The sequence below is a fragment of the Gopherus flavomarginatus genome, chromosome 1, assembly GCF_025201925.1.
Source record: "Gopherus flavomarginatus isolate rGopFla2 chromosome 1, rGopFla2.mat.asm, whole genome shotgun sequence".
Lineage (NCBI taxonomy): Eukaryota > Metazoa > Chordata > Testudines > Testudinidae > Gopherus > Gopherus flavomarginatus.
In genome coordinates, this window is record NC_066617.1 from 69,416,252 (window position 1) to 69,429,097 (window position 12,846).

General features: G+C 44.2%; 1 protein-coding gene across 1 annotated transcript in view; it reads right to left on the reverse strand.

Annotated features, from left to right (window-relative positions):
- The window catches only part of CPM (carboxypeptidase M), a 95,762-nt gene that overhangs the window by 27,874 nt on the left and 55,042 nt on the right, over positions 1–12,846 (reverse strand). Inside the window, exon 3 of the mRNA XM_050935421.1 lies at positions 10,348–10,445. Coding sequence (XP_050791378.1) covers positions 10,348–10,445 — 98 coding nt within the window. The remainder of the gene's footprint in view (positions 1–10,347; positions 10,446–12,846) is intronic.

Genomic DNA, 12,846 nt, shown 5'->3' on the forward strand with positions numbered 1-12,846 from the left:
GCATTAGCCTGTATGGTACAGATAAACGGAAGTGCCACTCTAGTAGGTGCATCAGCTGATAGGATGTCCACGACAGGGTCCTCTATTTCAGGGACCTCCTCCACCTGTAAGTTCATATTCTGAGCCACTCGTCTCAAAAGGTCTTGATGGGCCCTGAGATCAATTAGTGGATGGTCTGAGGAGGGTGTTCCCGCCACCGCCTCGTCAGGTGAGGAGGAGAGGAGGAGAGGCCCAGGACCAGGGGGTCCTGTGGAGGCTCCTGTACTTCAGGAGCGTCATCTGCGTCAGCTGGAACCTGTGTGTCTGCAGATGGTATCGGAGCCTCATCCGTGCCCTTGGGGGGAGGTGGCTTACTGTCCCCTGTGGTACCCGGTGTTCTGACGGGGCCGATCATGGAGCCACTGATGGAGCACCTTGGGCTTGGTGGTATGCCCACGGTGTCCAGAAGGACCAGTGATGAGGCCCTTGCTCGTGGCTCTGGCTCTCTGGAAATATATGGCTGGGGACGTCAGAGTCACACTCCTGAGGAAAGGATGTGCTACCAGCCTGTGATGACACCGATGTGTGTCTCGATGGCCACGGCGGTGCCAATAGGCCTTGGGAGGGAACCACTGTTCTGGATGCTCGATCCCGGGGCAGTACTGGGGAGTGGTACCGGGAGCTATAACGGTACCATGAGCGAGACCGGGACCTTCTACCGTAGCGGTGCCTGGAGGTCGACCGGGATCTCGAGTCCCTTCGTCTGGAGCGACTGCAGGATACACGGTGCCGAGAGCAGTGCCGTGGGTCGGGTCAGTACCGGAAGCATCTGGCTGGCGAACGAGATGTCTAATAGTGCCGCAAGCACGACCGGTACTGCGATGGAGAGCGGTGCTGAGACTGCAAGCGGCGCCGGGAGCGGGAACGGCGTGATAGAGAGCGTCTGTGAGACCGTGATCTTGAACGACGTCTCTCTGTTGGACCAACGGAAGGTGGCCTTACTTGGGCCGGTTTCCTGATGGATTGTATGACTCGCACTGGCGGTGCCTGGGGTTGAGACCATGTTGGCTCCATCATGGTGATGAGCTCTCTTACCGTGCAGAAGGTCTCCGGTGTAGAAGAGACGGCAAGCTCAACCACAGCATGAGCCAGGGAGCTGTCAGGCAACAGACTCAATGGCCCTTGTGGGACCGGAATCGATGGTGCTGCGCTCGGTGGAGCCGCAATCGGCGGTGCCACAGTCGACGGTGCCATGGCAGATGACGGTGCTGGACGAACCGTCTTCGAAGAGCGCTCCTTCTGTGGAGCTGAAGCAGCTGGAGTGCTATGTTTCTCCCTGGGTCTCGGGGACAGGGAGCAGTGCCAAACAGATGTCGGTACCGGTAAGAGTCGGTGCCGGGGCACCTTCTCAGTACCGGAGCGGTCCGGGGTCGAAGGGGCGCTCCTTACAGAAGCAGTCTGTTGGGCGCTCGGTACAGACACTGCAGGATTAAGTGCCGACTCCATGAGGAGCTGTTTCAATCGAAAGTCCCGCTCCTTCTTCGTCCTTGGTTTAAACGACTTGCAGATGCGGCACTTATCGGTAAGGTGGGATTCCCCAAGGCACTTGAGGCAAAAGTCGCGGGGATCCCCTATTGGCATCGGCTTTTGGCATACCGACCACAGTTTGAATCCCGGTGTCTTGGGCATGGGCCCGTACCGGGGTGGAGGAAAGGGGCTAATCTCCAATCCCCCCTTAAACTATATACACTAACTATAAATATAACAACTAATACTAACTATAACTACAAGAACTCGAACTATACACACAATAAACAGCAAAGAACTACAAGTAGCTAGGGACGTGGAGATCAGCAAAGCCGCGCTCCACAGTTCCAACGACCGTCACGGGCGGTAAGAAGGAACTGAAGGGTCGTTGGGTAGGCAGGGGTATATATCCGGCGCCATAATGGCGCCACTCCAGGGGGCGACCCAGCTCACCCACCGAGTGTTGCTAGGGTAAAAATCTTCCAATGAACGTGCACGCGGCGTGCGCACACCTAATTGGAATTGTTATGAGCAAGCACTCGAAGAAGAAACAAGCAGTTCACACACTTCCCCACTTTGCAACGGATTACAATATCTGACCAGAACCTGGAAATAATTTGTTACTGATATGCATGCTGAATTTTCTTGCCACTTTGAGGATTTTAGAATGATAGAAAATGACATGGCTTTGATCTCCTCCCCTTTCACATGTAATATGGTCCGTGGACAACACTCCAAGTGACCTCCAACTTGAGCTTATTGACTTGCAGTGTGATGCATTGCTTGCGGAGCAACTTAACTAGTGTCACTTCCGAGGTTTTACACATCTCTCAATGAACAGAACTTTCTGAAGATCAAGGCTCATCAAAAGATGTTTATACTGTTCGGATCAATTTGTGTCTCCGAGCAGACATTTTCTGTGATGAAATTCAATAAATCAAAGAACAGATCTTGGATCAATTATGACCACCTTGCAGCAGTGCTCCGCATTGCAACAACAGAAATGACATCTGACAACCTCCCTTGTTAATGCCCAGAGACTTTCTTTTTCACACTGAGTTTAATTTCTTCTTTTACACTTAATTTTAATAATGAACATAAGTTGTAAGTAAAAGCTTAGTGTTAGTGTTATTACAAATTTTACAAGTGTTCACAAAACAGTTTGCAATATAAATTGCCTTCTAAGATAAGTTTTGGATAATCATATATTCAGTTAATTGTTATTAAGTGTAATTACTTTGTGTAAACAATATAACGGAGGTCTTTTTACAATAGATGGTAAGGTAATTTCATTCATAGGAAATGTGCAGTCTGTGACGACTTACCAAAATTTGTGGAGTGGGCCCCCTGCGAAAATCATTGCCCTCCCCTGATCTAGAGACTAAGACCAAAGAAATGGTTCCCGCCTCTATAGATGTGCAGGTCCGATGCAAAGAGGCATGTCTGGAAACCCATGATAAGACGCTGAGCATGGAAAGAGAGTACCAGGAGGCTTATGTGGATACCAGTGCGTTAGCTGATGAGCTAGACATGCAGAAAGACCCCCCAAAAGGAGCAGGTAGCAGTCTGATAAAGAAGCGGGTGTTCTGCGGCATGAACACTAAGATCCCATGCACAACAGAGGCTGCAATAATGGCAGTAGCCCCCTCATCTACAGAGTAAACCTCGACAATAAGGGACTGGGGCAAGCTAGAAGAGAAAGCTGCTACTGCTGATCGGAACCAGGCTGAAATCCTGGAATTATGGACACAGGTCACGCAATACTGGCAGAAGCTGGAAGATATCTGCTCTTTATGGGACAGGATTGTAGGGCAAGCAGTAAAACAGGAGTAAGGCTGACCTGCCTCACAGTGGAGAAGGAGACAGGGGAACAGCAGTGCTTTCTGCTGCAAAAGGAACTTACTAAGCTCCAGAACCTGCTCAAGGTCCAGCCAGGATCAAAGTCCAACTCGGCTAAGGAGAAAGAGCTGGAGTTGTGTGGACCAAGGCCACTGCAGAAGGAAGATGATTTGGACAAGGACATATATCTGCCTGCTGAAGCAGAGAGCTGCCAGACTATGGCTCTAAAACCCTAGGATCTTGATGAGGCAGCAGAGCAAGGCCAAAACCAGAAAATCAAAGAACTATACTAAAAAGAAGAGCTCTTCTCAGAGGAAAAAGGAAGCTAAAAATAGTCCTAACATGCTGAATGTTGTCCACACAATAGTGTGGGTATGGAAAGAACTGTTGCTAAGCCAGGTATTAAAAGCAGTGGGCAAAACAATACAGTCCCTGGTCTTTGGAAAACCTGGAAGGGATCTGAACCTGGATAGAGAGATCTTTAACTCTGAAGGATGTACATGCAGATGCATCCAGAAGGACTCCTCTCCAGATCTGGAGGCCACAGTAGAAGAGTTTATTTCTTGGGAAATCCCAGCTTTGTTGATCTGAATGCCTCGCATGTGGTAAATTATGACATGCCACTGAATATGGACAGGGCAACGAGTTGTATGGGCCTGTGGTGCCCGTGCTCCACCAATATGAGAGCACGGCGGACTGGTTCCACCAAAGTTCGGGACCAGGTCTCTCCCCCGGCCCTACATGCTGCCCCCATATGCCTCCCCCAGAGCGTCCCTTCCGGCCTGCCACCCTTGGGAAATTTAAAAGGGCCCCGGGCCCCCGCCGCCACTACTGACAGCGCAGCAGAGCTAAGGTGGCTTCCTGCCCGCCACTCCACTTCCGGGAGCAGCCAGCACGTCCCTGCGGCCCCTGGGGCGGGGAGTGGGCATTTCCATGCACTGCCCCTGCCCCAAGTGCCGATTCTGCCAACTGCGGCCAATGGGAGCTGCAGTGGCCCAAGCAGCGGTGCGCGGAGACCCGTCTGGCCCCACCGTCTGCAGCTGCTGCCAGAGGGGGGTGCGGTAAGCACTGCACCTAAACTTTCTCCCAGAGCCTGCCCCCGCACCTCCTCTTGCACGCCAATCCCCTGGCCCAGCCCAGAGCCCACACCTACTCTGGCACCCCAACCCCCTGCCCCAACCCAGAGCCCACACCCAAACTCCCTCCCAGAGCCCGAACCCACCCTCTCCCACACCCAAACTCCCTCCCAGAGCCTTAGGCAGGTGGAGGGGGGCAAGACTTGGACCTATTCTGGGCACCACCAAAAATTATACAAACCTGCCACTCCTGAATATGGAGGGTTATGTGCAACATACGGGCTACCTACAGAAAGGAGGACCCAGGCTGTGGTAAACTTCATATTTCTCTGAGAGAGATAAGAGTATTGCCCAGGACCTGGTGGACTTCCTAATGTTAGCCAAACAAGATGTTCCCCCTTGGCTGAAGAATATGGCTAAAGAGTAACTAATTCAAACTGGATTCTCCAGAGACCGACAGACAAAGAAACAGCCAACAAGACTGATGGGTGATTTCTGGTAAGCTTTTAGCCTGCATCTAGAAACGTTTATGATTTGTTTTCTCTGTAGAGCTTTTACTTTAAGAATAAATGTGCTTGCTTACAGAGAGCTGTGTGGTACTCATAACTGCTGGCAATGACGCTACCTTAGCCTTTACGGAGAAAATAAAGTGCAGACTTTAGCCTGTTTAGGCAGTCTGGCTTGCTGGGAATATCAGTGTACGCAGGGACCTGCGCTGTCTGCGGGGGAAAAAAACCCAGTCCGGAAGGAGAGAGACTTGTGTCTTCACTCAACAGAGGTAATGGCTGAAGAACCAGGAACCTAGAGTGGGTGTGCTTGGTGTACCACAGACGAGGAATACATGTGCAGTTGCCCTGAACTACAATACCAAGCACTAAATGCTCCAGGTATACTCCACTTCGTTTGCTGAGTTTATACTTGAATGAGCCAGAGCCGGTTTAAAACTTGTATTTGTACAAATACATTTCCTTATTGGATGGTATCCAGCTGTATCTGTGCCAACCTGTTGATATTTGGCACTTGTAACAAAACAGGAGAACTACTGAATATCATGAGCATGCGGTGTCTTCCTCCCTTTTGCCACTGAATGAAATGTCAAAGCCTGTTTCAGAGCTAGTAAGTGCACTAGGTGTTACCAATTAGACCTGTTCTATCCCACACAGTCTCTAGTTATCTTATGAGATGGTTTAGAAGAAGAATAGAGGGAGCTGGGGTGAGAGGAGGAAAGGAGTGGGGAAGTAACTTGAGATTGGTTTAAAGCACTATGTATGTTGTGGAAGAATGTTAATCCTTTGCCTTTTTAAAAATGTCATGTTCTGGTGAATGGACTTCAGAGATTTCCAAAGACAAAAACAATCATAGTGCTACTGACCTTGTTTTTTAGTTACAGTATAAACACTTGTGTGTTATGCTGCTTATTGGCAAAACACATCACATCCAAGTTATTTAACTTAGGCTAGAGTTGAAAGACAGGAATCTAGCAGAAAAGAGTACAGTCCACTCTATAATCAAACACATTCTTTGCAAGCTCTTTTCTCAGCATCTTCCACTTTTTTTCTTTTTTTCATGCAATGGTGCACAGCAGAGACAATCTGCTAGTCAGTTTTCATATGGTTCCTTGAAGCAGTTTCTTGGGGTTTTGTTTTTTCCTGGTGCTCAGCAGGTCACCTTTAGCCAGACTCTTCCTGGGAATTTTGAAGATCTAGATGTGGTTTTCACTTATTTCTATTGTCTAGAGTTAGGAGGCTTCTTAAAATCCCTGGGAAACATCCACATATATAAAGAAGACACTTGTCTAAAAGAAAATCTTGGGACACAAAACACAGGAACTGCAGAGGCAGCTAGACGGAAAGGTTTGCTTTGGCAAGTCTTTTACCTCAATAATACTTGATATTTGAACACAAACAACCAAAATGCAACCCACTTATCCACCAGATTATCTACCTCCTACCTAGAAGCCTTTCTTTAATAATAATTCTTTTCATTACATGGAGGTTAATGTTTTGTGATGTCACAAGAAGCCAACATTATAGATACATTCTTTCACTTAGGCTAGTTCAACACTGATCATGGGCCCAGTTTCTTGCAACAGAAAAAAGATAAAAGATAGCTGTAATTAAAGGAAAAACTATTGTGAGTTGTAATAAGATAATAGGGCAGTGGGAGCTTTCTTCTGAGGCCCAGACAACTTGATAGCTGTAACAAAGTTAGGGGAGCCAACTGTTCAGATTAACTGGTGAATGGGATAGAAATGTCCAAGTAGGTAATACTTAGAAGTTTTAATGAAACTATGGGGGAAGGTGCATACCGCGGTGTAACTGGGATCTCTAGTTTAGTTGTGCAAATGGGGCTTACATCATTAGAGCTGGCTGGAGAACAGCAATTCCACTGCACAGCAATGGTTGAGGTTTCAAAATTTGTTTTTATTCTGCATTGCAACAAAAACAAATCTTTTCAAAGGTGGGAGAGACTCGTGTTCCAGTCCCTGCTTTTCAATGCACTTTTCATTCCAGATCACTCTGGATCAGGCAAAGCAGGACCTTGAATCTGGGCCTCCCACATCCCAGGCCAATACCCTATCACCAACCAGAGAATGAGTCTCTGGCTACGTCTTCACTACCCGCCGTATCGGCAGGTAGCAATCGATTGCTCGGGGATCGATATATCGCGTCTCATCTAGACACGATATATCGATCCCCGAATGCGCTTATATCGATTCCGGAACTCCACCAACCCCAACGGAGTTGCGGAGTCGACATGGGGAGCCGCGGACATCGATCCTGTGCCGTGAGGACGGTAATTCGATCTTAGATACTTTGACTTCAGCTACGTTATTCACGTAGCTGAAGTTGCGTATCTGAGATCGATTTTCCCCCGTAGTGTAGACCAGCCCTCTTACTTAACTTCCTGATGAAAACTTCATAGAAACAGACCAGTCTCCACACAACCTTTTGGCTTTTAAACAGTATATTTTGTCAGAACTTCATTTAATCAAAAATGTTCTGATCAGTTCTAATCTGACCTGAGCTGACAGTGATAAAAAACAATAACTTTAACATTGTTGATCTGAGCTCCATTCAGGCCCAGGGACATGGAGCTATGCCAAATAGAATGAAAATTTGTTCTGGTCTCTAGACACACCAGAGTGGAGAGTATAAAACAAACTATTAGCATGACTTGGTTATGTCTCTATTAAAATAATTTAACCTATTCTAAAAATAACTTTAATGTTCTGATTCTGAAAAACAAACAAATCTATCTGCTCTCCAAAACAGAGGCCACAACATTAAAATGTCAACTCCTCTGTTGGCAACCTTCCAAAACCACAGCATGTTGTGTTTTTCTTCCAGCTGCAGATATGCATGGACTGCACACAACTCAAACACATCACAGATCATTCTTATGAGCAGGGTCTCCACTGTAATACCCAACATTCCAAACAAAATAAGTAGGTCCAATTTTAGCTTTACCTGTCTGAACACTGTCCTTCTAAAACTCTTTGTTGTTGACAACTGGCTCCTCAGGGGGATATACAATACATACCAGGTATGCTATACAGCGGGCAAATGATGAACATACAGCTTCATTGTAATAGTTGCTAGCCTAAATAAATCAAGTCAATGCATGCTGTACATGTAACACAACACTTATTGGCTTTATACATTAAAGGGGAGGTTGAATACCGCACCAGGGGACCAGCTCAGCAGAATTTTAGATTATGTGAATGAACATTCAAAGTCCCTCATGTTTTGCTCTATAGGACTTAGCTTCCTGTACTATAAAATCTGTTTATGGCCAGAGAGGAAAACTAAATGTCAACTTTACACATGTTAATTCCATACACAGAACATGGATCTAAAGGTGATTATGTGTCCCTGGAAAGCAGGAACAGCCCTGTTTCCAGGATCTCTCCCAGCTTCCCAATTGTTTTTTACATATGCACCAGAGTGCTGTTACAGCGTCTTGAGGATTTGATTGAAACTGGTTGTTAGAAGGAGCTGATGGGCAACTGAGCTAATGAACTGTGCAGGTCAAGGACTACTCCCCCACAAACAAGCCTGTCTTAGTATCACTGTTTATCTCTGTCTACTCAGTCAAATGCACATAGTGAGATTCTGAGCAATGCATTGAGCTTAGCTACCCAGTGCCCAAAGAACAAAGTCTGTGCATTCTAACAAGCAATGCAAGAAACTAGTTTAATTAGGGGACATTTGTCATAGGTCAGTGCTGTAATTACCTCCGTAAGCGTTTGGGGGCATTGACTGTTTTTGTTCTCTGTTTGTATGGCACCTAGCACAATGGGGCCTGGTCCGTGATGAGGTCACCTGGCGCTACAATAAATTAATCCACAATATTGTTCTAGCATAGTTTGTGCTATTCTTTAGGAGTAGAAAGCCTGTGCTATATAATCTATATTTCTTTCTAGATTTCAAGAATGTATAACATGGAATTTTGCTGCTATCCTACAGAATTATTGCCAAGAACTCCCTCTCAGATTGGGAGTCTATATCAGTCAGATGTAGTCGATTTTGAGGTAAAATTTAAGGCATCTTTTACATGCCTATTAAATGTAGCTATAGCTTTTGTTTTAAAAAGGGACTTGAGTAAGATATAGATGAAATATTTGAAGAAAGGAGAAATCAGAAAAGTGAAAAAATGAAATCTGTGCTCACAGGTACAGTGGATATTGTACAATGGGATTACAGTAGTAGCCAAAGCAGCAAAGAGTCCTGTGGCACCTTATAGACTAACAGACGTATTGGAGCATGAGCTTTCGTAGGTGAATACCCACTTCGTCGGATGCATGAGTAGTAGCCAATGTATCTTCAATAAAGACATTCTTTCTACAATGCCCTGATGTCTGCAAGTTTCTGTTTTGTATTCATAAACTGTTATCAGCCACATTAGGTGAGGCATTTTAGTGATGGGTACCAATGCAGAGTCTGTCTTCAAAAGTAAGCCAGCTGGCACTAGATAAGGCAATTATCACTCATTTTTGGACTCACTGGGTTGTACTTAATATTACCGATAAGGCTGTAGTACTTTCCTAGAAAGGCTCTTACATTTGAGACTCATTCCAAGTTATGCTAGAGTCTCAGGGCATTATCCAGAAAGGGGACATGTAAAGTTTACTCCATGTCTGCCATCTCAAACAGGTATCAATTGATGCAAGAGGAAGTCTAATGTGCTCTGTGTAAAGTGCTGAACTCTACAACCTTACATTTAGCTTCTGTGGACATTCTGCATGAGGTCCATATACCATACATTGAATGTTTAATGTGCTTTCTCTCTAGCGGACCTTAGAGGTGATCTGTAATGGAGAAAAGAGAATGCTTGTTCTCTTTTTGATATATGAAGGAAGCCTAAATGATTTGTTTTTCCTCAAAAAATAAATGCTTATTTACATTAGAAATTCAGGTATTGTCTGGGGTGGAAAAAGACAGGTGAACTAATGAAAATGGCAGTATCACAGATCCAAGGGAGGGAAAGTTGTGCTATTAAAAGGGAAAGATTTTTAATCTGACTGTTTAAAAGCTTTTTTGGAAGTTTTGTTGACAAATTTTGGAGAAAGGAAGTCTTCTTGTTAAAAATTAATACACATTCCTTCAATTAACTTAAGAGCTCACACAAACACCTGAGACCTTCCAGAGTTCCTCCACCAAACCCAGGAAAGATCAGACTTGAGATTTCTTAGATTGAAGAAAAACAAATAAAATGTAAACATTTCAGGCTTTTTCAAATAGGCACAAAGAGCATAAGCCCATTTCAAGTCCTTTGTAGGTCATCTTTTAGAATTTGGGAGAAACTGGAGGGGTACAGTAAACCCCAATAATTAGTAATATGAGCATAAGCAAAATTCCTTTTAAGACCCCTGGTAAATGTTTTGCTACAAATTACATTGCAAAAATTGAAATTGTAGACGTACCTCATCCCCATGCATATTAGCAATATACTTGAATTCTGGTATGCCAATGGTATGTTGGGTTGGAAACCTTCCCAGAACAAGAACCCACAGGTCTCTACCTTTAAGAAGGGAAGGGAAAAGAAATTTTAAGTGTCAAATGAAAAACTTTTTTTTACAAGCCTACCCTCCGTATAGCATAATATAGTAGTTTTTTTTTAAATAAACTTCAGAACTGTATTTTGTCTTCAAAGCCCAAATTAAAAATGTACGGAAGTATTTTTGTATAATATTCCAGTCTTCAAGCTAGACAGTTATCTAAGATATTCATCTGTGGGGGGAGGGACCCACAAACACACAAGTCTGCTACTAAGCGACAGGAAAACAAAAGAAAACAGCTTCCTCAAGAACAGGCAAAATATTTCAACACCAAGTAAAGTAGGAGCATCAACTTGCAAAATAAAATACAGTAATGAATTGTTGGTGAGACATCTGGAGACACTGGAATAACTATAACAACGTTTCTCTGAGGTAAACAGGGATAAGAAATGAGTCATAAAAATAAAGTTAAACTATAACATATTATCTATAGCAATAGTTTTTGTTGTTGTTGGGTACTGGTCTTGCCACCTTTCCTCATGGGAGGAAATTGCAGGATTAGGCCCTTGATTATCAAATTTAAATTGGCTGCCAAAATGTGATCAGATTTAGGAAGTGAAGTAAGATACTCTGCCACTATTCAAAGCTACCATCTTATCTTTCATTGAAAGGGGAGAGTTAAAGGGAAAAATAGATTTGCTGAAATTAATATTCTGCCTAGCGGACCCTGGAACTACCCACAACCAAAGCACTCATTACTCTGTGTAAAATAAGCTAACGGATGGAGACAAAACTTGTCTTGTACATGAAAATAAATGGACCTAGTAGGTGTCTGTTCTTATTAGCAGCATGCCAAAATTATAAATGTTAAAGAAAAACAGGAAGCCTATACCTACTTTTTAAAAGGATAATATATTGAAACATTACTAATCCGTAGCTATTCCATACAAAGGATTGCACTACAGCAAAAATAAAGGTACATACTAACAGAAAACACTGCCTTATTGGGTGACCAGATGTCCTGATTTTGGAGGCTTTTTCTTATATACGCACCTATTACCCCCCACTCCGTCTCGATTTTTTATACTTGCTATCTGGTCACCTTTCTGCCTTACCTAGTGGATCTGTGGGCCTGCTTTTTCCAATCTTTTTTTAAGCTTGTCAATTTTTTTTAAACCAAAAGCAGACCACATGTAATGGACCACTCTGATGCACATACACATTTAGCCCTAAATCTAACTTCTTCAAAGTGGATTGCATTCAGATATTCGATCAACAAATATTTTTGTGACTAGTAGAGCTTCTGTTTTACCATATTAGAGCCATTTTACATTTGTGAATCTTCAAAACTGGTCTGCATGATTCGTCTGAAGAAATCAAATAAGTTTATTCCATACTTTAAATACTTGGCTGATCAGTCTGTGAGTTCTAATACCAAATACTCTGAGCCAACCATGGGTGATATTCACTTAATACCAAACTGCTTTGCAAACAAAAAGGCTTTGGCAATATTTCAGTATACAATCTCCCCCACTCTCCTCTCCTCTCACTCTCCCCCAAAAAAACCCTCCCCAGCGCAATAAAAAACAAACTAGAATTCACCAAAATTTTTATTTGGCTAGTATCATTCAGCCAGATCTATTTAAGCCCAGTATGTGCCACCCTTACTCGCAGTTAGCAATAATACCTTACCATACAAGTAGTCCCACTGAAGTCAGTGGAACTACCCTCAGAATAAGTAACTAAATGTGAGGAAGAATAGCAGAATCTGATGATTCTTGATAAGAAAGAAAAGAGATAGTAACAGCATGCAAATCTATTATCTATCTGAGGGTTTTATACTGCTGCCCACCATCATAGCACTTGCAGAGTGCTCTGAGACTGACTCCTGATGGTCAGCGCAGGTGACCAAGACTGGCTAGATCTGCCTCTCACTCTAGTCAAGTTCTCAGAAGCCCTCTGCCACATGCCCACCAATAAATTATAGTATCTCAGTGCCTTCTGTGTAAAATCTATAGCAATAGTGAAGTCCCTAGTGGACTTAATGGAGTTTCCAGCACATATCCCTTTTTGTCAAACTCTGCTTGGGGTAGGATGTTTGTTGGGGGAAAGAGAGAAGGGGAGTTAGTAGGGGGTTGGAAATAAAAGTGATGTTTAGATTGTCAGAACCATTTATGATGGAAGGCTTTTGCAAAGAGGAAGGTTTTGCAACATTTCTTAAAGATAGGCAGACTCTGGACTCACTGGATCACCTCTGGAAGACTGTTTCACAGCTGGATCCCCTTGCCAGAGAATGCCTTCTCCTCATCTCTCACATCTTTGTGATCTGCATTGTTCCAGGGAAGCACAGCCCTCATGGTGGTTCATAGTCAAAATTTACCCTTTGATGTAGCTAGGGCTTGACCCATTATTACTCAGCCTAAA